The sequence below is a fragment of the Pyxicephalus adspersus genome, chromosome 1 (genome assembly GCF_032062135.1).
Source record: "Pyxicephalus adspersus chromosome 1, UCB_Pads_2.0, whole genome shotgun sequence".
In the NCBI taxonomy this organism is placed as follows: Eukaryota; Metazoa; Chordata; class Amphibia; order Anura; family Pyxicephalidae; genus Pyxicephalus; species Pyxicephalus adspersus.
In genome coordinates, this window is record NC_092858.1 from 102,016,238 (window position 1) to 102,039,747 (window position 23,510).

Here is a 23,510-nt window from a genome sequence, read left to right on the forward strand (position 1 = left end):
CACAAAACTTCTTACCTCCTTTCTCTGACAGTCTATGGAATAAACTAACCTCCATCCACAACCTTCTCATCTCCAAATCTCTAAACTTCCTGGCTCTCACTGAAACTTGGATTTCCTTCTCAGACTCCAATGGAGGCCTGCACTTTACACATACCCCTAGACCTGGCAACGTGGTAGGTGGTGGTGTGGGTCTCATTCTTTCCCCTAACTGTCCATTCTACCCTGCCCACTCCCATTTTCACCTCTTTTGAAGTATATTCTGTGCATCTCTTCTGCCCCCCAGCCCTCCTTGTTACTGTTGTCTACATGGCACATGGGCAGCCCTGTTACTCTGTATGTAGTCTCCTCTCTTCTCTCATTATCTCCACCTACCTGTCTGCTTGACCCTATTCCCTTGGATGTACTCTGTGCTCATTCCTCTACCTTGGCCCCCGCCCTAACCTAACTATTCAACCTTTCCCTTTTTACTGGTATCTACCACTCCACTTTCAAACATGCCATTATTCTCCCTATCCTGAAGAAACCCTCAATAGACTGTGAAAACTCCCTATGAAGATGTGTCTTCAAGCAGACATGAACGCACATCCCATTTAAAATTATTTGTGTTCATTTCAAATTTTATATTCTTTGCATAAGTAATAGACAAAGCTAATAGTAATTATCTCCAAATTTTGTTCTACAGTGGATACAGTAACATTAAGTAAATCTTAATGCTACTGTGTCCACTGTGCACAAACATTATAAAAAATTTTACAGCCCCTTGCACTGTGGATAATTTTTGTTGGCACTAGAAGAACTATTTCTTCCAAAGGGTGTGCTACAAAGTATTAGGCTGAGTGCACTTTTGTCCAGGCCGTTTTTTACTTTTTGTATGGAATGTCTCAGATTTTTTTTTTTCTTTTTCGCGCCTTTTTTGTGTTTTTCCAGTAAACATGACAATATCAAACCATTTGTAAATGCAATGATTTTCTGGGCGAAGTAGTGCATTTTCTGACATAAATGCAAGGGTGCCAATATTTTTGGCCATGACTGTATATTTACATATCCTCAATAGCAATGGGACTGTGAGAATCCATAAACAGGTGATTTTTACAAAATTTTTATCTGGGTCATTTTGTGAACTGTGACATTGTGGTAAAATCTACTTGTGATATTGATCTCAATGTAGATCAATAATAATAATATGATGAGCCTGTGGTACATTTTTACATTGTTAGATGCTTTTATTATAGAATGGCCTTTGTATTATATACTTCTCACTATTTATGATAGATTTGGTTATGCCTTTTAAAAAAATCGGGTGAAATGCTAGGGTCTGCTTTCATCAGTGACAACAAGTGGATATCCTCCCCTTTTTTCCCCCAGAGAATTTGCCAAGGTCTGGAATTAACTGACCCAGTGTTTAGGAAAAATATTTTTTTTCTTTGTTTGTGTAGTGATCATGTTTTAGGTGGTATTTTTGCGCGTGTTTGGGATTTTTATTTGCATGCTTTTGTTCAGTATTGCAGTTTGCTTTTGAGTTTGTGTGATTGCAGCCAGAAGCCCGGACATTGTGAATTTCACACTGGAAGTGTAAATTAGGTTCCATCCTGGAACTCAGCCTCAGTTTGGCATGCCCCTTGGGATAAAGGTGGCCAATATAACCTTTGCTGTAAGTTTTCTTAAAGATCTCAGTATATGTCAGTTACTAAGACAGAAATCCCTAAAGGTTCAAAACATTCCAAAAGCCATGTGTCAACTGGACACAGACTTTGCCTACCCTATATGTTAAATACCTAGCTCAACAGCCAAGTGAAGGCGTGGAAATGGCAGGCTGACAACACAGCTACTTATGAGGCAGTGGCAAATTGTTGTCAGCCTGCAATTTGAAGTGTTGTTACTAAGCAGGATCTCCAGAAAATAAACCTTTTAACAGATCTGCCAAAATTGATTTAGGAAAGCTGTATATAGTGAGGCACAATGTCAAACACTGAAATGATATATTTAGTATTATATTTAGGGTTGGCATACATCTTAGGTTGAAACTCAGCTTTAGCTGAGTTTGCCTGAGCAAATAATGTTGCATTCACTAAGGTTATTTGCTGTGTAGGAATACTATTATTTGGAATACTAACGGAAGGTACCTGCTCTTCAGCAAAATAAAAAAAATTTATTCAATTTATTATTTGTTCCTCTTGAAATCAAACATTAGAAAAAAGTCACTCTTACTTAGTATCCATAGTGTCATACGAGTTCCCACCTTGTCACCTTTATAGTTGATGTGGCTGAACATTTTTTCCCTGTTTAGCTGCAGAAGTACAGCATAAGAAAGTAAAGTTGCTGCACTGTAAGTATGAGCGGGCATTATAGCTGGCATACAGCAGTTCACATCTATTCATCAACTGCCACAATTGCAGCATCCTATACAATACAAATCAAATAATAAAACAACTACAGGATAAACATTAATAAAGTACAATTTATTAAGTGCTATTTAGGATGAGTTTGTGGCCTCATTTTGAGAGACCAAATTTAACAGATTGTGTATTGTGGATCAGCTCCCAGGGTAAGGGATTACCAATGTATCAAAATAAGTTCTACTTGTATTTGCCTACACTCACCTTCCCAAAGGATCCTTGTCCAAGTACTTTCATGAGGACAAAGTGTGACTGATCCGCCTTCTCAGAGCCTTCTTTGACATGGTGTGTAATGTCGATTTCTTTCACCACCACTTCATCCTACATTAAAGCATAAATAAAACCGTTATTTTAATAGACACTGTGGTAAGGATGATTAACCTGTACTAAAACCTTTATAAGTCAATTCTGGAAAAATAATACAATGAGGAATGTACCAGTCAAAGAACAGCAAGTGACTAAGCATTAACACCTAAAATGTTTGCTAAGGAATATAATCTTCAAATACAATCTACCTAAAAAGTTTGAAAACCAATATAATGTTTTTTTTAACACATTAACGCTTCCTTTTTCATAAAGTCTTTTTTTTTTTTATCTCTTTTGAAACCTGTGCAGTGTAATTCAAAAGGTTTTAATGGTCCAGTTAAAAAAAAAAAAAAATTAAAAAAAAATGTCTTGAATGCTAAACCTCTGTAATCACCAGAGTTGTTTCATTTAAAATAATTGTGGTAATGTACAGAACCAAAATGAGAAAAAAGTTGTCTCTGTCCAAATATTTATGGAGCTAACTGTACAAGACAACAGCAGGCCTTTTTGTTAGTATAAACATTCCTCCAGTCCTAATCAAAAATCCTAGCCTAGGAGGCAGGTGTAAGAAAGCATATGAAGTGTCCTGTGCCCATGGTTTCAAATTAAAATCACAAGTGGGTTCCCACACCTCCAGGAAATTGTTGTGGTACCCCTGGACTGCTATTCACGGTGGTCTCATCTCCAGCAGAAATCAGCATCAGGTGTTTCTGTCTACACCTGGAGACATGTTTTTTTTCATGAAACCTGATAACAGATTCCCTGGAGAATGACCTTCATGATTCATGGTACACTACCTGCTTTTAAACACACCCACGCAGCATGTAATCTAACATGATTGCAGTACATGAAAAAAAATGTATAGTTTAAAGAACCAAGCATTTTGATTTGCTTTCTTTAAAATATTTTCTTGTGGTGTAAAGAAGTTATGTTTAGATGATTTCATATGCAGCTAGTAGGTTTAAAGTCAATTTAAGCATTGCACATCTCTTCTCAAAAACACAGGAAGTGGTAAAAACATCATCTCGTGCATACATCAACAACATATATAACCTTTCATATTTATGAAGAATTTTAACATTCTATTAGTCTAGCTAAAACTTCAAGTAGACAACATGGGGATGCCACATAATGAAAGCCCAACTACTAACCTCATTGGCTCCCTGGTCTGTATCTGGCAGTGGAGGACATCGAGATTTGTCCCTGAGTTTTTTCTGTACCCAGATGGAAAAGAAGGTAAAAAATCCTGGGATCCTCACCTCCTTCTCCATGGGCTCAATGCCCACATAGAAAAGGATAATGATTGCAAAAAAAAGACTTTCTTGACAACCTGTAAACCTTATTTACACTCTTAACAATGTCTTAATGCAGAAACCGAAAGAAGCAGCTTGTGATACCTAAAGAGACTGAATAAACTTCCTCTCCTTCAACCTCAATAGCAATGGGACTGTGAGAACCAATAAGATGACACACTACTCTGAACATCCTCTTCCATTACCAGTATAGGGCCTATTTATTAATAACTTGCAAAACAGCATTGCAACTTCCTCACTGGCAGACTTTTTAATGATTACAATACAAGCCAGGACAAAAACACAAGAACAGTTGAAAAATTGATAAGTAGGAGGAAGAAAGTGAATGTATCTGACTAAATGAGTGGTATCCAACCTTTTTTTTATCCAGGGGCCGCAGTTGAAATTGGGATCTAACTCGCAGGCCACAATACAAATGAACATTAAAGATGTATGTTTAAAACTGGAATAGTTTTAATTTAAAATTAAATTGAAATGTTTCTTGTTAACATAGCAAGTGAAGAATCTCTGCAATGGATACTTCTTGGATCAACTTCAGGGCCCTACATCTCCCCATTCCTGAGAATTTAGGGTTCACAGAAGGTGAAGTTGAAGTGGCTAGCTATGTGTGACAGGATAGCGCGGTATGATAGGTATAATTTTTCCGTGATGTGATGGCACTAAAAAAAATTGTAAGGGGAGTTAGCCGCAAGAGTCCCCCACTTACATTTTAATATACCTACAGCTCCCCTTTCAAGAGAAATTGGGATTCGAAGAACATAAGCAGTGGTCAGGTAAGTGGCCGGCTATGTGTGACAGGATAGCACGGTATACCAGGTATAGTTTTTCATATCTTTTGATGGCGCCGTAGGGATGGGGAGTTAGCTATAAGAGTGGGATTAATAGAGAGTAGGGGGATAGCTATGTCTCCCCTGAGCCAGGGTTCCATGGCAGGAAAAAGGGGTAACCGCATCGCAACTTACCACCAACCTGAATGCAGCCCTGAAGTTTTGTGAACTTTAAGGGGCACCATAGCGCACAATCGGCAATACCCTAATGTTGATTGCCATGAGAGTGGCCCCCAACATGCAAACTCAATTTGGGGACCCTGGTCTTGAAATAGCCCCACATAATGTGAAAGTATGCCTGATTGTTGTTAGGATTTTTTGCTTGTGACCCCATATCTGGCAACATTTGGTTTAGTAGCAGCTCTTAGGGACCCCTGTGTACCCTGCAATGTTCACGTTTTGATAAAAATCAGTAAAGGAGATATGAGGATTTATACATGGGGATATTGACAGCAGCATGGACATAGACACAGCTCTCATGCTGCTGCTGGGATTATCTCACAGTATAAGGTGGGCAGGGAGGAGCTCCCTTTGCTGGCAGCAAACTCTTTCAGGAAAAAGTAAATTCCAGCACCCCATCCTCAATGAGCAGAGAGGGAATGAGGAGAGGGCCAGATCTGAAAGCTCTGCGGGCCAAAGGTTGGGCACCCTTGGACTAAACGATAAAAAATAAATAAATATGTAAAAACAGAAAGGTATAACTGCTACCACAACAGAGTTTTGTATTGAAAAGTCTTCCCTTTCAGTAGGCCTGTTGATATATGCCTACTATTAATATATTTGATATTTTTGCACACATAAAAACACACCAAGCCAAAGTGACTGACTCACTGGTCACAGAGACACCACATCCTTTGCCCTCTGCTTTAAAACTTTAGGGGTTAAAAAAAAAATGTGTGTTAAACGACACAGAACTTTACCTATTATTGTCCTCACATTGTAAACACCGAGCCAGCAATTGAGAGTCCAGCCTTTTATTCATGTGGAAGGTAATAATAATGTGAACCTGTCAGGTTAGATATATGGCAGCAGTCATAGTTCACTTGATTTTAAACATGCAGGTTCCAGGGCTCTCAACCCAACCTTACAGACCTAGAACAAACATGCAACCAATGAATGTAGATAAAACAAGCCAAAGGATTTAAATCATCCCATCCCCCAACCCCCTCTGTGATAGGCTACAGTGAGTTTCATACCAAATACCATGTCTTGCAGCCAGCCTTATGAACTTTCTAAATGTTTCAGCATGCAAGTTTCCAGCCACAAAAGTCCACAGAAAAACAGAGTTTCACTTGAAAATATATTGTGCCTGAGCAAAATTACACTGCTGTTTAAAAAGCAGACAATGCTGTGCAATACTGATATTAGATGTGTACCTAATTTTGAGGCTAAATATATAACATAATAAAACATACAAAAACAACTACTGTGACGTGAGGTTAGGATGTTTTTTTTGTTTGTAATGTTATTTATGTCTTTCAATTGTCTTTTGGTGAAATTATTTAATTTATTCAGTTTATAATGATTGTTTTAAAAAATAACAAAAGGAAATATAAAGAGGACACAAACACATGCAATAACAATAAATGATTTATTAGCCTAAAAAAGTGAACAAGAGTTCATTGTGAGGGGTTACATATATTTGTTTTTTGCATCTAGTAGCACCATTTCACTTCCTCATTCCCATCCTAAGCAAGCTCTCCCACTGCCTCCAGAGATATTCACATCATTTATGCCAGAAGGCCATAGTTTCTACCATTTACAAAAAGCTGCAATATCTGATGGTCTACATCAGGGGCCACAATGAGTTTTAAAATTTGACAGATGGGCTGAGCCAGATGTATTAACTGATATAAATTATATGTAAAAACTGGCTGGATTAAAATCCAAAGAGCCATAGTTTGCCAATGCCTGCTCTAAATGCATATACAACTGCAGGACATAATGGTTTTATATCTCCTATGGAGTTACTGTTGTGTTACATTGTGACAGCACACAAACATGCATAATGCATTACCACATCACAACATGTAACATGGGGCCGCTGTGTAACCACCCAGGTAGTATAGTTGTCCCAGGTTCAACATGGAGAAAAAATATAAATGCACATAAAAGTACATTTCCTGGTTTTAAGGAATCCCATTAGGTATCAAATCTCAATCCCTTTGGTTTACTGGAAAATTAGATACACTTTTCATCTGTAATTTGGGACTAGCAACTGAGAACTGAGGAAGCACCACAGACTGGGGATATCATGATCTAGTGCATATATTGACTGATATTTCATGAAATCGAACTACTCAGGAATTCTGTAGTCAGGGAAAACATGCGGACTATCAGACAATGGGTAGGGGTAGAGCTAGATTGCCAGGGACAAAATACCACATATATATTTATATATAATATATATATATATATAAAATTGGATGTATGTATGGTGTGTGCAATGTGTGTATGTTCCACCATCACTCGAAAACACATGGAGACATTTCAACCAAACTTGCCATACATATGACTGAGACTCATGTGAGTGCACCAGTCATCTTTGTACAGCGCTGTGCTAAATGTCAGAGCTATATTTGGATGTGTGTATGTCATCACTAGGAAATTAATGGAGTCATTTCAACCAAACTTGCTATGTTCCACCATCACTCGGAAACGCATAGAGACATTTCAACCAAACTTGCTAGACATATGACACCACTGATCTTTGTACAGCGCTGTGGTATATGTCAGAGGTATATAAATGTAATGTGACTGTGGGGGGACATTAGAGTCAGCTCCTTGGTACAGAGACTGATGGGTTTAGCTCAGTGTTTCATTGTACAGCACTATGGTATATGTCAGAGGTATATAAATCTATATATATAAAATTAGATTTATGTATGTGTGTATGTTATCAGTAGGAAATGCATCGAGACATTTAAACCAAACTTGCTAGACATATGACTCAGACTCATATGAGTGCACTGCTGATCTTTGTACAGCGTTGTGGTATATGTCAGAGGTATGTATGTATGTATGTATGTATGTATTGCTCAGTGACAGTGTGCCTTTTGCTTATATTTTTACATACTTTTTTTTGGACGCTTTTACAAATTTCTGGTCTTTAATAATGCCTTCAATAAAACGTAAGGAAATTGGCCGAAACACCGTAGAGAGGAAAATCAGTATAGCTTTATTTGATTACTTTTCCTGTATAATGTAAGATTGCAATAAATAAATACCCGAGCAACGGGTATCAGCTATATATAAAATATAATTCACTACTGCTAAAACTATCTCCCCAAATCATGATCCGGCTAGATATGTACACAAAAAAACATGTTTCACACATTTTTTGGTCTCGTCCAGAGATGAAATTAATAAGGCAAGAAGTGATAGACATTGTGTTTCAAACATTTGTTGATACCACCTACAACAGTGCAGATTCCCTCCAATTTCATGTCAAGTCTCTAAGGAATTAAAGGAGGAAAAAAGAGGGTTCGGCTCAACATACAATTTAGGTAAATCTGTATGTGGTCTAGTGAGAAAAAAACTGGGGCATTTTTTTATGAGGATATTAAATGTTAGCATTTGTTAAAGGAAAACCACCACTGCTCATTTACATCTGCTTGGATATGCTGATCCTGTAATTTTGAGGTTTACCGAGTCACTGACCCCAAAGAAGCATGCAACCAGCAAAGTTTGTATTGTAGTTATTCCAACTGTGATTTACTAATTAGTAATAATAAATCAAGATGATAGCCCAGAGCCAGGTCAGAATAAATTGTCAACCAAAATGAAAACTATTTTTTTTAATCAGAATGAAAGCATTGCTAAGAGGTTTAGCAAAAAAAAAAAAATAAAATAAAAAAATAAAAGATGCTACAAGGCATTGGCTAGGACAACTACAATAAAAGAATTTGAGGAATAATTTGATTTCTATTAGGGCAAACATAAAATAATTATTGTTGTAATTCTACTTCAATACCGGCTATGTCCAAAACTAATTTCATTCATGCGTATATAATGCATTTATGTAGTTTTGTGAAACCCTATAGGGCATCACAGTGTATACATGATCATTATAGTATTTAAAGCAAAGGCGTGTCAGGCATTTCCCTTACTTTGGTGATATAAAGGGTATAAATGGGTATAAAATAGTCTTGGTTAAAACATGCTTTGGCCTTTGATATACTTTACCAGTTTTTTTTTTAATTAAAGAAACTTGCCATGAACTGACCCTACCAACTTCATGCAAACATTCACAGACAGCCTAAAATCAATCTTGATAAAAAAAGAATTTCATTGCTTTACAGGTTTACATATACAGTGGTACCTTGGTAAGTCCTGAATCTGTTCCAAATCCGTGGACTTATACCAAACAGGACTTATACCAAACTAATTTTTACCAAAAGAAATAAAAGGAAAATGATTAATCCGTTTCCATGAAAAAATCATATTGTTATTGGCATGTTATACATTGATGGGGCTGTATGAAATAATGTAAACACTGCGTAATACCAATAAATAAATACAAAAGCAATTAGATAAAATAAATGAAAATTTAACCTTCCTTTAAATTGCTAAAAAGAGTCCAATGCCTACTAAGATGGTGCTGAGAAGGGAGGAGGAGGAGATGTTGCGTAATTCACAGAGAGTTATAGTGCGAGTTGTTCACTGAATGGTAGCAACTGGCGTACTGACGCTCATGGTTTTATCTCGAGAGAGAGGTAAAAAAGGGTAGCGCAGTGTTATGACTCATTTTGACCCATACAAGTTCTACCAAAAAGGTTGTATACCAAGCAAAAGTTTTTGTATCCAAACAGGACTTATACCAAGTTGGACTTATTCCAAAGGGGACTTATACCGAGGTATCACTGTACTTTATTAACATTTTTAAACATTTGCCTGAATTTTGTAAAGGATGTTATGTGAAGCTTTATAAATGTTATGTGTTAAACACACCAATCAACAACAACAAAAAAATAGGCAACAAAGAAAAAACCCTTCTAGGTAAACTTCTGTTATCATTTCCCTGTGTGACATACAGAAGATAAGCTGGTAAACCATTCTATGTGGCTAACAAGTGACAGCTGCTGCAAAGCAAACTCCAGGAAACAATGAGATATCACAAGAGTGACACCTTTACCATTTTTTTCAAGAACAATTAACTTTCCCTCTACTTCTGCAAAGTGACTCTTTAGAAAAGAAGATAATTGATACATAAGAGAATTACATGAAAATCACCACATCGATAGAACAGGCATACAGGTAGCGTTAAGTCCTATGCTGAATTTCTCTTCACTTCATATGGTTAAAGAAAACTAGCTATATCACTAATATCCAGATATAATGTAACCAAAAGACTCACAACTTGCCTCTTTCATTTTCGTTTTTGGGCGGAAAATCTGCTTCAACATCTTCAGGCCAAGTTCTGTAGCAGCATTTTGTTTCAGTTTAAATCATAAATTGCCTGCCACGCTGGACAGGCTAGCATTGCAGAGCAAATGACAGCTAGGTGAATGTATAAGGAACATCTGGGTGTGTTTCCTCACTTAAAGGAAGAAACAACATTAAGAAAAAGGGGAAATATTGCAATTTCCTCCACAAAAGCAGAAACCAAAAAAAAACAAAAAAACTAAAGTGTCCATACCGTGTGTGAGCAAAAGAGGTTGAGTAAAGAAAGTAAAGAATGCATATGGAGAAATGGCCAATATGTAGTAATGCAATAGATAAGCATTACACCAATTACAAAACATTAAAATTTTAACTGCTATAATCTAATGTGCAGTTTATCAGAATGGACTTCTTAACTAAAAGGTAAAAATAGATTTTAAGAAAATTTGTTCTCATTTATGACAAAAGCACTAATATTTTAGACACACTGTCTTGGTTAAATCTAGAAACAAATATTTTATTTATATCTATGAACCCCTGACTCTGACTGACTCTGAGTCACCCTGCCCAACTAATTTAGTGACCCAGTGGGGGCTCCTTGTGGCAGCGAAGGGTATGGGACCATTATGCAGTGGCACACTTTGCACCTCCCTATGTCCAACCCTGTTGTAGAGTTGCAAAGGCTCAAATCAGTCTTGGCACTTCCTAAAGTGCCTTTTCTAGTGGTACCTTAGTCCCAACTCGCATAGCCAAATTTGTCCCAAACTATTTGGTATGTTGCTTCTGAATGTGTTCCATATTTGGTGGTTATGTCCGAAAGTGGTGAAACTGTGGATAAGGGTTTTCAACCTGATTCCATCTGACCCTGTAGAGACCCTACTGAATAAACCAATTGCTAATCTCCTAAGGCAGGAACACAAACTTACTGGCTTTATAAACAAATGATTGCCCACTTTTGGGGCTCTCCTCTCCTCTACTTCGCTTCCAAGCAGTAGCGAACAGTAGAAATAGTATTATAGGTATTGAGAAATTGTCTTGTAGAGCACCAGACTCCTCAGCACTGATGAAAGCAAGATTGTTCTTTTTTGGATTAGGAGCCGCAGACAGTTTGCTAGACAACCCCCAAACACTAAATTCAAGTCATAGTACACCGTGAGGACAGTGAAGCATGGTGGCGCGAGCACTATACAGCGGTTATACAACTATATTTTTTTTTTCAGTTTATACAATGAATGTTTGAGTTTGTTAAGAGGTAAAGAAGAAAGCAGACTATTTTTTTGAAAAGCCTTACATTCCATTTTTTCACTTACTGGCAAGGAATAACACAAATTTGAAAGAGAATGTGCAGTTCTCCCAATGCATTCACATGTATGGAAATAAGAATATCCTTCTATTATAATGGTTTGGGGATTTTAAGTTTTTTTTTTTTTTTAACACACTGCTATTATTCTGAACACACATGGATAAGCACAATGAACTAAACAACAATTGTAACATTTCATGGACCACTGTTAAAAAAAGGTATCACTCATTTTTTGTACTGCTTCTGCATCATTTATTTATTACCTTACAACACACATAGATGACAGGTTTTTTCAAGTTTCAGTAAAAACTCTTATAGCTATTCAGAAGATATACCATAGAATAGATGTCTGACAGTTACATACTTTTAGCTTTGATCTGTACAGAATAACATTCCTTTCCACTGCCTGCTTACTGTCACCACGGCCTCAGAGAGGGAAAAACTGCAGAAGCCAAATTGTGTGTAATTCATGGGAGAAAGATGACATAGAATCAAGACTCATGTCCAAGGCAGACAAACTATAAACACATCTCATATATTAGGAAAAAATGCACTACTAAAATATTATGAATAAAACGTAGTTCACAAAAATAAAAATTGTACATGTTTATCTTCCTGGTTTAATCTTAAAATTAATGTCTTACGAGTAAAAAAAAAAAAAAAAATGATCTCCACCCTGATCATGTCCCTTTAGCAACACATTTTCTGTTACTTCCCGTGGTATCATCACCAGGCTTATATTGGCTTTGCAGGGTAGATTTTGGAAGTTCGGTCCCTCTAGCACATATCCTTTTCTATTTGATCCAGAAACTTGAATCAAAATCCTAAGCAATACAGAAATCAATCAAGATAGGCTTCAAACCTATGTGTTTTGGTTAAATGCTTATTGACATGCAGGGATATGCATTTTGCAATCTGGTGCCAATCAAAGTAAATGCAGTATATAAATGTGCACTATGAACATATACAGCTGCTATTAATGTAAATCTGCTGCGACACAATACAGATACTGTGTGTTTAATGGTCTACAATGGTAAAATAATTCAGGTACATTTTGTCATGTATTGAGCACTGACAACCCATTAAAATGAATGGGCTACCTAACATCTCATAACAAACAGTTATCATTCTGAGCACTTTGTATGTTATTAGCATCTTGAACAGTAACACATTGTGCTTGCATTATAAATTAGTACTACCATATATTTTGCAAACACTAAACTATACAGCATTTTATTAACATAACAGGTCACTTTAAAACATCCAACCATGCAACAGAGGGAACTATATTGATATAATGCACAAATGTGTACATTTTGCTAAGAAGATTTCCAGCATTTACCAAGTGCACATATATATATATAAATTATACCAAGTTACTAATGTACTCGTGCAGATTGGCTCCATTATGAAATTGGCTTTGTTCTCTTAACAGATTCCCCAGAGATAATGAATCACGTATCTTACATAACGTAAAACAGAACTGTTAGTAGGCCTAGTAAAACTAGAAGTGTCATTAAAATGTTTGCATATTGTCCAGTAGCACAAACTGCTACATACATATGTGCATTCATTATTACTATTTTGATTTTAATATGAATATTTTTCAATATGAATATTTTTCAATATGATCAGCTGGCTCTACTAAACAGTCCTGGCAATTATTAAAATATGTATAGCTGCCTGATTAGAAGTGCTGGAATGAATAAAATATTAGGCTTGACACAACCATATACCCAAAATCATTACAAGCCAGGTATTACCAGTTTATTTATTCAAACTTTTAAAGCACGTCAATTTTATTTTATTTCATTGGCAGTTTAATAAAAACTACAGATAAGCAGCTAATATGAGCTTACGCTAGTCTAGAAATACTGGCTGGTATTCTAGACTTTCAAGCAATGGCTACAATTGTTTTATTGCTAGTCCCAACCAGCTACAGAGAAACATTAAAATTACTCATCATTGCAGTGTCATCATCCTCCATTTTCTTCACTTCCTGAAGATGATGGTAATCTTGATTTGGTCATCCTGATTGGTTGTGCTGGGTTGACGTACCTCCCGTAAAAATATGCAGGAGTTTATTTATTCCCTGCAAAAAACACTCAGCTGCGCACGTTTACTTCAATAAAATTTGATGCAGGGTGAGGCTTAGGCAGCTAAGAACCGTTATTGCAGAAGGAACATCGCCTGTCCCCTTCTGCAACAACCACCTGCCTGAATTGCAAAAGTTCAAAAACTTTTTATTTTACCTGTATAAACTCTGTTTAATGTATGAAACAAAACAAATGGTCTTCTATTTATTTTTTTTGAGGCAAGTTCCATAGCAGTTTTGGTGACAATGCCATGCTCAACAGTTATGCAATTAACTTGAAAACTCGGTAGTCATACTTCAGTAAACTTTGCTCTATCATAAATTTCAAAATGATCAGTGGGGGAAAAAAAGCAATATTGCCCATTTCTACCTATTTTAAAGGTATGATCTCCTACTCCCCTTCAAATATACAATGTAAAAGATAAATTGTACCCAATGTACCCAAAAAAAAAAAACATTGGATGTTTTTACCATCTCCTGCGGTTTCAAATCTTAAAAACAGTTTTTATATAACATACAACAACTTGCAATATTCAAATGACGTTTTACTGTGATGCATACAGAGTAGATTATTCCACACTGATATTTGTTTTACATTTGGATTGGTCTATTCCTAGGATACAAGCATGACTAATATTTTTGTACCATAGTTTTGTTTAAAGAGACAAACATTTTTTTTTCCTATTAACCTAAACCTAGCACTGTTAATATTCCTATTTTGACTCCATCCTGCCAAAGCTCATCACAATATTACAAATTCCTTTATATTTAACTCACAATAATGTAGTGAAGGGACTACTAAATGTATGCAAATTGATTGGATAGTTTAGGTAGGTCCTCATATTTCATAGTTTTGGTAATTCTAGAATGGATGTACAGTCAGATGGTCAGATGGAGAGTCCATAAATTGTGGTGGTCAATGAGATGCATAAAATAAATGCTAATCAATGCAATGTTTTCGCAAATCACATGCAAATTTCATGCAAATTGACTAACTTGCAGCTTGGTTGCCACTAGCCTGTTTACCCGAAGATAAGCCTAGCATAATTTTTCTGTGTTTTTGAGGATGCTCGAAATATAAGCCCTACGCCGAAAAAAAAAAAACCTACATTATCTATAAATACATGGACAAGAGGAGCTCATTTAAGGAAAGAGCTATTGCTAGACATGAGAAATTGGTAACAATGGTTCTAAAGGAACTGGAGTCACAAGAAATTCAAGGTGGAAGACTTATTATATATACTTAGTCCTATTTTCGGGGAAACAGGGAAGGCACCCATAAGTGGTAATTGCAATTCTTTTTCCTAATGTGTTTGTTTACAAAGCAATTGGGGTGACAAACTGCCTTCGATTCTGCAAGTAGCCATCAACCACTTGCAAAAAAGATAGGGACAAAAAAAGACCTGTCCATCTAAATGTTTAAAACATTTTTAGTTTTAAACAGTAAAACCACTTTCAAGAACAGTTATTAAGAACATGCCCAAAGTGTTTGGCTGCAAAAGTATGCACTGAAAAAAAAAAAAAAGAAGTATTTCCGTCAAAGTTGCATTTTATATTTCTCTTAGAACTCAAGTTAAATTAAAAAACAAACAAACAGAATTCAGCTGGAAAAAAAAAAACAGTTATTCAATCAAGAAGCAATGTCTATGTAGCCAAGAGTGCACAAGAGCAATAAATAAATAAAAAGGTTAAGAACTATATGTTTAAGAATGCTGCCCTTCTGGGTTAAGGCCACATCTGGAGAGACTGGTCATAACTTACATCAATGGATGCACTACACCCTGTCCTGCAACCAACACTATGCTGGGCTCTGTGCACTCTGGCACAACACCAAGCTCAAATATGCCAGGTAAAAAGGGGAATGACCTTTCCACACCACTTTTAGTTGCTCAGCTTTAACTCATTATCTGACTATAGATCATTTTTCATATCATTAACACAAATTTTTATAAAGCCCAAACATGAGGACAGAAACCTTGAGATCAATCTTACTTTCCATTACAACTACATTTGTACTTTCTATACATGCAAGTTAGTCTTGGTAAAGCATGTCCCCCCAAAAACGTCTGTAAAATTCTCAGTTTTTTTTAAATTAGTCACACTGCTTTTTTTTTTGGACATTTAGGCTTTTTTTTTTTTTTTTTGGAAGACAGGCCTTGCAAATAAAATGCAAATCTCTGCCAGGAAATGGAAGCAAAGCAGACAGAAGACGTAAAGGATGGGATTATTGATTTTTATTAACTGTTCATAAATGGCTCTCCAAAGCCACAACTATTGATGTAAGGAGCAGCTGACATTCTATCAAAAGCAAATGTAGTCACAGCTTAAAAATACCTGGTTGTTACTTCCCCAACTAACCAATCTTTAGTATGCAAGTATGATTTTGGAAACCTTGGCAAATAAGCTGTCAATGTTGGGAGTAAAAACTCTATATAATGTTATTACACAGTATTTATATAATGCAGACAAATTACACAGGGATTTACAAAGTCCTGTCATGTCATTAACTGACCCTCAAAAGCAGGGGTGTCAAACTCAGGCCTACACTGTAATTATATTTGGCCCCCGAGAAAAAAAGCAAATGTCTACTAGAGCTGGCCCACCAGTAGACAGTGCTAATACTACAAATCCCAGAATGCTCTGGTGGTGGGTCAATCAGGATCAGTTGACATTCATTAGCGACCTTCCTCAATAGTAGATATTTTTGCAATAAATATCATGGTTGGCCCGCGACTATGTCCAATTTTTTCATTTTGGCCCACTGTGTATTTGAGTTTGACACAACTGCTCAAAGGGATTCACAATCTAATGTCCCTACCATAGTCATAGCCATAAATATTCGGACAAGGACAACTTTTTTTCTAATTTTGGTCCTGTACATTTCCACAATTAATTTTAAATGAAACAACTCAGAAGCAGTTGAACTGCAGACTTTCAGGTTTCTGCCAGGCCTTTACTGCAGTGGCTTTCAGTTGCTGTTTGTTTGTGGGCCTTTCTGCCCGAAGTTTAGTCTTCAACAAGTGAAATGCATGCTCAATTGGGTTCAGATCAGGTGACTGACTTGGCCATTCAAGAATATTATACACACACACACACACACTAGCTGATTACCTGACGTTGCCCAGGTATTTATTTGTTGCAATACTATAATATACCGGAAAAGGAATCCATTAAAGCTATAGTATTAAGCAAAAGGCACACTGTCACTGAGCAATACATACACACATGCAAATATACTTCTGAAATATACCACAGCGCTGTACAAAGAGCGGTACACTCACGAGTCATATGTTTAGCAAAATGTCCCCATGCGTTTCCTAGTGATGACATACACACATACATCCATCCAAATATAGCTATGACATATAGCACAGCGCTGTACAACGATGACTGGTACACTCACATAAGTCTTAGTCATATGTATGGCAAGTTTGGTTGAAATGTCTCCATGCGTTTTCGAGTGATGGTGGAACATACACACACACATACATCCAGTTTTATATATGTATAGAATGTCAGATTTACTGGTTTATAAATAGAGGCCCCAGAGTGCGTTTTTCACATAAATATAAGGGGTGAAGCTGGAAATAAAAAGGGGGAGGCAGGGGAAGAAGTAGAATTAGTGCTTGGTACCACTTAAGTCTTTGCAGCAAGGTATTCCTGAGAGGATAAAAATGGCTCAGCTAAAAAATGCATTGGTTCTGAAATATCTTCACTGTGCAACTCGGAGAGGTGGTTAACTCCTCCATAGGTAGGTAAAGGTTTTTAGCCTACGGAGAAAATTTGTATCACAATGTGCCATAGTGCCAGTGGAATTGGTGGCCAAGGTAAATAACACTAAAAATCAAAGTCAAAGAAATCAAATTAAAAAAATAAAAATCACAAAAGCTGTTAAACTAACATGATTTCTATCACAAAAATTCATGATGTTACTCAGTAGTTTACATGGGCCCCAGGTGGTTGTATGCATTACCGCCAACATCTGGGCATGCTTCTGATGTGCTGGCGGATGATGCTCTGGGGGTAGCTAATCCCAGACCTGGTCGTTGGCACTAGTTAGTGTTGGATGCACAAAGACAATGTCCCAGAGAGTAGATAAAGGATTTAGGTCTGGGGAAGTGGGGACTAGTCAATGGCATCAATGCCTTCTTTCTCTAATGGCTTGTTGTTATACTGTGCTGATTGTGGATGTAAACTATGCCAATATAAAGATAACCATTTAAAGCTGTCATGCTTACATTTTTTTCATCCTTTACAAGCTTCTGCCACAAGAAAAGCTTAGTTAGCATGCAAGTAAGAGGAACAGTGATCAAGAACAATTAAAAAAAAAAAAAAAAAAAGAGGAAGGGGATTCACATCATTATTATTACATGCATTTAACACATACAGGACTGGTGGTCAACACACACACCTCAAACCGAAAATCAGAATGAGGAAGAAGAGTAATTTAAATGACTTGATTTAAACATGCAAAGTTTGTTGGTGCCAGGAAAGCTGATCTGAATATTTCAGAAACTGCTGATCTTCTAGGATTTGTATACACAACCATTTCTGGGGTTTAAAAAGACCACACCAAGTGCTACTCCTGTCAGTTTAAAATTCATCTGAGGGTTCAATTCACACAGGCTCATCTGATCAATCTTTACTCTGATTGTGACATTCAGATGGTAAGAATGGGTGTGGTGATGTGAGGTGGTGTCAGAATTTGAAACAAGATGAAAGCATAGATCCATCCTGCTTTGTATCAACAGTACAGGTTGCTGGTGAGAAGAAATGCTGTGGGGGATATTTTATTTGCACACTTTAGATACTCTATTACCAATAGTTTAAATCCCGTAGCCTTATTTAGCATTTCACAGACCATGTCCATCCATTTTTGGCTGTGTGATGCTATCATTTTATTATAGACCAACATTTCTAAAGAATGTTTCCAGCACCTTGCTGAATCTATGCCCCAAAGAATCCAGGCAATTTTAAAGGCAAAAAGAGGGGTCAAATCTGATACTAGCAGGGTGTACGTAACAGAGTGGTCATTAAGTATGTAATACTACAAAGGAACTTCACTCTGTGCAGATCCATCACATGAGAATGTCAGACTTAATTTGAAGGTTGGGGACACGCTTCAAAGCCCCATGTCAACACAGTGATCACAACACAATGTATTTTTGCAAAAAAATGTTTTGCCTAAAAAGGTTAGATAATCAGTAACCCATACAAAGAAAACTAAACAGGACACACAAGGACACTGTGCATGCATAGGTAGCAGTTACATATTGTAGCAACATAATTACCAGAAACTACCTGCCTATTATAGTCCAAGCCCTAGTTTTAGATAGGAGAGCAGCTTATATGGTTTGTAAGGACTATATTACTTTTATGTAATGAGTGCAATAATATATCATTAAGCATTCACATTTACTCATACATTTCTTTCAACATCTTTTAAATTAACATTTTGATAGGCTTTACAATTCAAAAAGACTAACAATAATATCAATATCCTAAAATAACTGCCCCTTTAGCACATTACAACATCTAAAACAGCAACCCCTACATGACCAGGCAGAAGTGGCAGTGGGCAGTTGGGTACAAATACAGCTAAGCACAGAAATAAAACAACAGTGCAAAGAATGATAAATAGATAAATGGACCCTAAATGGAGGAAGGTCCCCAAAATTAAAGTTTAATGTGAGCCGTTTTCGCCTGCTAGTGGACATCCTCATACTGAATACAAATAAAGGCCACAACCTTGTAAGACATCTGGACACATGGATAATACAAAAGATGGGAATTCTTCTGGTATGCAAATAATAGCGATTAGGTATGAGGCCAATACAACATTGCTCTGTATCTTGGCACACACTGGTTGGAATACAGAAATTCTGTGAAATAAAAACCCCTAACAATAAACTACATCATCAACTCTGACTAAAAGCCTTCTGATTTAAGTCAAACCAGTCTCAACTTCCTTTTGTTCATACTATTAGAATTTTAAAAACAAAACATTAATTAAACCTAAACAACACATTCTGCTCCTTTCACAATCGGGCTTCCCTTGGCTATCTAGTAGTTTCTGGCCGATGCGGGCGTATCTGACACACCTTCGTGTGCAAACATGCCGAGACTGGTACTTTTAACTGCCAAGGCCCATTCAGTGAAAATAAATTATCTTGTTCATTAGCTGTTGCAGAGGAACTACTATTTTATGCCACAAGCTGAACATACAAAATATCCAGAAACACAAAGTTCTCAACACTAAGGAACATATACAACCAGGTTAACCATTTGAGAGAGGGGACAAAGGTTACATTTTTACAAGGTCTTGATATTTAAATAAAAACAAACAAAAAAAACAAACAACTTGGACTTTTGCAGTACTGGAACTTTTAGAAATGGGAGAGGGGGACCCAGGAAGTTTCCTAGTAGCGGTCCCAAAAAGTTTGTAAACCAGTCCTGTATACAACCACCCAACACTTTACACATATAAATACATTAATTACCAATTGAGGTTTTGGTCTTATACCTTACAGTGTACTAATGTATTCATTTGTAATAAAAAAAAAGGATAGGAACTGAAACCTGTAAGAGTTTTAATAACAGGAACTGAATAATATTCAGATTATATTATTAGAGTTTTCTATCAACATCTGGGTAGAGATAGGATAAAAGTTTTTTAAAAAGCCGTTATTTTTAACAGCTAGGATCAGCTCACAAATGTGTGAAAAAAATATAATGGCATGTGCACTTATACATGCAAGTAGTCAAATTTCATCCAATATGAGCAGTTTCATAGGTTTGGCTTAATGACATGATTCAAGGTGGGATTAATGAGAGATGATGTCAGATTCCCTCTTGTTTACTCAGACAGTTTTTGTTTTAATATTTATTTTAAAAGTTTCAAAATATTACAAGGTGGTCAGCACAATACAAGAGTCTAAACCAGTACATCTTTATTTGACAAAAAAGTATTGTCTTGGTTGACCACTGTTTATAAAGTATAAGATTTTGAAGTTATATAAATAGAATATTGTGTAATTGTGTACATTTTTGTTCAGAATTAACAATCGAAAATAGGATGTCTATATAATGACCAGAGAATATTACATCTAGGCTCCTTGTGACAATATTTATATATTTAATATATTATATAATATAATATAATATATTTAGTAGTACAGGTTATCTACGAAATATTCGGCAGCCTCGGGACCTGAGGAGTGCCAGGTTTTAGAAAATCCCTATTTTTTTTTTTTTTTTTTATACTTACCTCCACACACAGACTAGTCTTTCTCTCGCAGCACCGCAGACATCTGGCCCAGTTCCTGGGAGCAGGCAGCAGGGATGTCTCAACGTGTATTTAGTTTAGCAAGCAAGTGTTTCTGCAGAACAGCGCCAAAACATTAGTGGCCCAACAGTGTACTGAAGTCCCTGTATTGAATATGCGATCTGAAATTCATGCCGGGAAACTGAAGTAAACGGATTATCGATGGCTGGATTTTCAATTGTCAATCTGTAGTCACATTTAATTTAATGTTAAAGAAGTTTCTTCCTCATGCCACAAAATGTTTTTAAACTTACTAGTCAATTTCAAGGTGACCAACTACAACAAAAAATATAAACTATCTGGATGAATGAAAACCATCAGACAACCCTAAGGAAATGGATAAAGGTATGCAGTGTGACAGGATCAAAATAGACTGCTTAATGTGAAACTACGGCCTCACTTTGAAAATTGGTTATCATGCAGGTGTTAATTGTAGAAAGGGACAAGCAATATTATTTCTGCAATACCTATTCTTTACCCACCCGATTACTGCCCGCTGTCAGATTTTATTTAGCTGCACATGAGCAGGGGACACCCTTGTTGGTGCTGGTACTAAATGAGTGAATAAAAAAAATGTTTTTACTTTACACACATAGCAGGCCTAAAGCCACTAAATTAAAACAAAAACAGAGTCAAGTTTCCCTTCCTTTAACAGTCTTGATGCATCACTATTCCTAGAAATAAAATCTTGTTTAAACACACCTGAAATTATTTCACTGACTTACTAATAATTTATGATTGGCAGCATGCCCCAACCTGGAAGTGTGTCATACTGCTGTCCTAATTATGAAGAGATTTTTGTATTCATTTAAGGAAGGACCTAAACAAACAAAGCAGAACAATTTTGCAAGACAGATTTAATAATGTAAGCAAAACAATATTTTTTATTCCCCACCATTATATCTCTGATCCAGATTTGCCCTAATTGCACATCATGAAAAAATGTGTGTGTGTGTGTTTTTATTGTATAATATGGCAGATGAATTCTGCTTTAATGATTTCCAAAAACAGCTTCATATAAAATATGCCTTCTGGTAACAGTCAAATTACCAGGGTCATGTCAGCTGTGAACTGAAATTTTCAGCCCTCAAAGGTCTGGACTTTGTTTCTGTTCCTGATGTTGTGCCAGCTGCTTATAAGCAACCTAGCTAATTTCTCAAGCCAGACATCAAGTAGAATTTGAAGTTTGCCCACAATGTACTTTTACTAGAGCCATGTAAAGCCCTGCTGCAGCCGTATAGGAGGAGGAGGAGTGGCCAAACACAAATTATGTTTGGATTTCCCACCCTGCGTGACAGAAAGGCAAGGAGATGGCAAACAACATTTTTTCACAAAGATTTGTTGTATTTGTGAAATTCTATAGCGTTATGTTATGTGGTCAGTGTACACATACTCTTCAAAGACATTATGCCTTTCCCCAGGTAGACCTGCATTATTGTAGGTCTAAATCTCCTCTACTGTATCAAACTTTCACTGAACTTTTGCTTTAAAAGTTATTATATACCTTTTTAGATAGAATTTTCCCGCTTCATAGAAGAATTCTATCCCTACATATTTGAGAACAAATATATTTGTTCAGTTTGAGGAAAATGTTTTTCTAATGTATAGTTCTTTATCAAATAAATAATAGACAAAATGAAAAAATTTTAAAGAAGCAAAATTAATAATCCAAATGTTCAATGTCAAAATAATTTGAAGAAAAAAACATTTTTTTGAAGTCCATTGTCCCCTAGATACATTTCTGTTGTCCATAAAATCTTGATCAATAGCCATAAAGCACAGCAGAAAGTTACTTAACTGAAAACTAGAATTCGATTAGCTCATAACACACTTAAAATGTCTGAGGAAAGCACATCTTGCATCTGTAAGATATTATAAATGATGTACAGCCAAAGAGGTCCTAAATACATAGCCGTAACATAGGCTGCCTGCACTCAGAATCACCTGCCCCCCACCCCCCAACTTCATGCCCGTTGCTTTATACACCTTTGTCTATAAAAGACTGACCGATTACCTGACCACCAACTCTCTACATGACCCTCTTCAAGCTGCCCATTCCACCGAAACAGCCCTTACTAAAGTGGCCAATGACCTTCTCAGAGCTAAGTCACAAGGGAACTTTTCCTTTCTTCTCTTTGATCTTTCCTCTGCTTTTGACACTGTTGATCACCTCTTTCTAATCTAAATCATGCATTCCATTGGTATCGACAACACTAATGTCTCTTGGTTTGCTTCCTACCTCTCTGACCGCTCCTTTCAATGGTAATTCCTCCTCTCCCACTCTCCTTCCTGTTGGTGTTTCCCAAGGGTCAGTCCTTGGACCAGTTCTCTTTTCTCTGTACACCTTTGTCCAACTTACCTTTCTAACCTGGTAAAAAAATACAGCCCCATTCGCTCTTCCAATGACCTACTAGGGACTTCCTCTCTCATAACCTTGTCACATGCACAGCTCCAAATGTTTTCTAGAGCTGCCCCGATTCTCTGATATTGTCCTCCTTCCTATTTGGCTTGCTCCAACTTTTTGCTCCTTTAAAGAGCACTCAAAAACATCTTTTCAAACTTTC

The 23,510-nt window shown here is 36.6% G+C and overlaps 1 protein-coding gene across 4 annotated transcripts in view; it reads right to left on the reverse strand.

Annotated features, from left to right (window-relative positions):
- RPS6KA1 (ribosomal protein S6 kinase A1) overlaps positions 1-23,510 on the reverse strand; it is a 68,508-nt gene that overhangs the window by 27,682 nt on the left and 17,316 nt on the right. The window contains exons 1-2 of one of the 4 annotated variants that reach the window (XM_072421459.1): positions 10,206-10,362; positions 2,601-2,717 (exon numbers count right to left, since the gene is read on the reverse strand). In XM_072421459.1, the coding sequence (XP_072277560.1) occupies positions 2,601-2,717; positions 10,206-10,247 (159 nt within the window). In that variant the 5' untranslated portion in view covers positions 10,248-10,362. Of the gene's footprint in view, positions 1-2,600; positions 2,718-3,853; positions 4,076-10,198; positions 10,363-23,510 lie in introns of those variants that run through there. The other 3 variants (XM_072421466.1, XM_072421440.1, XM_072421450.1) reach the window with 3 other exon arrangements.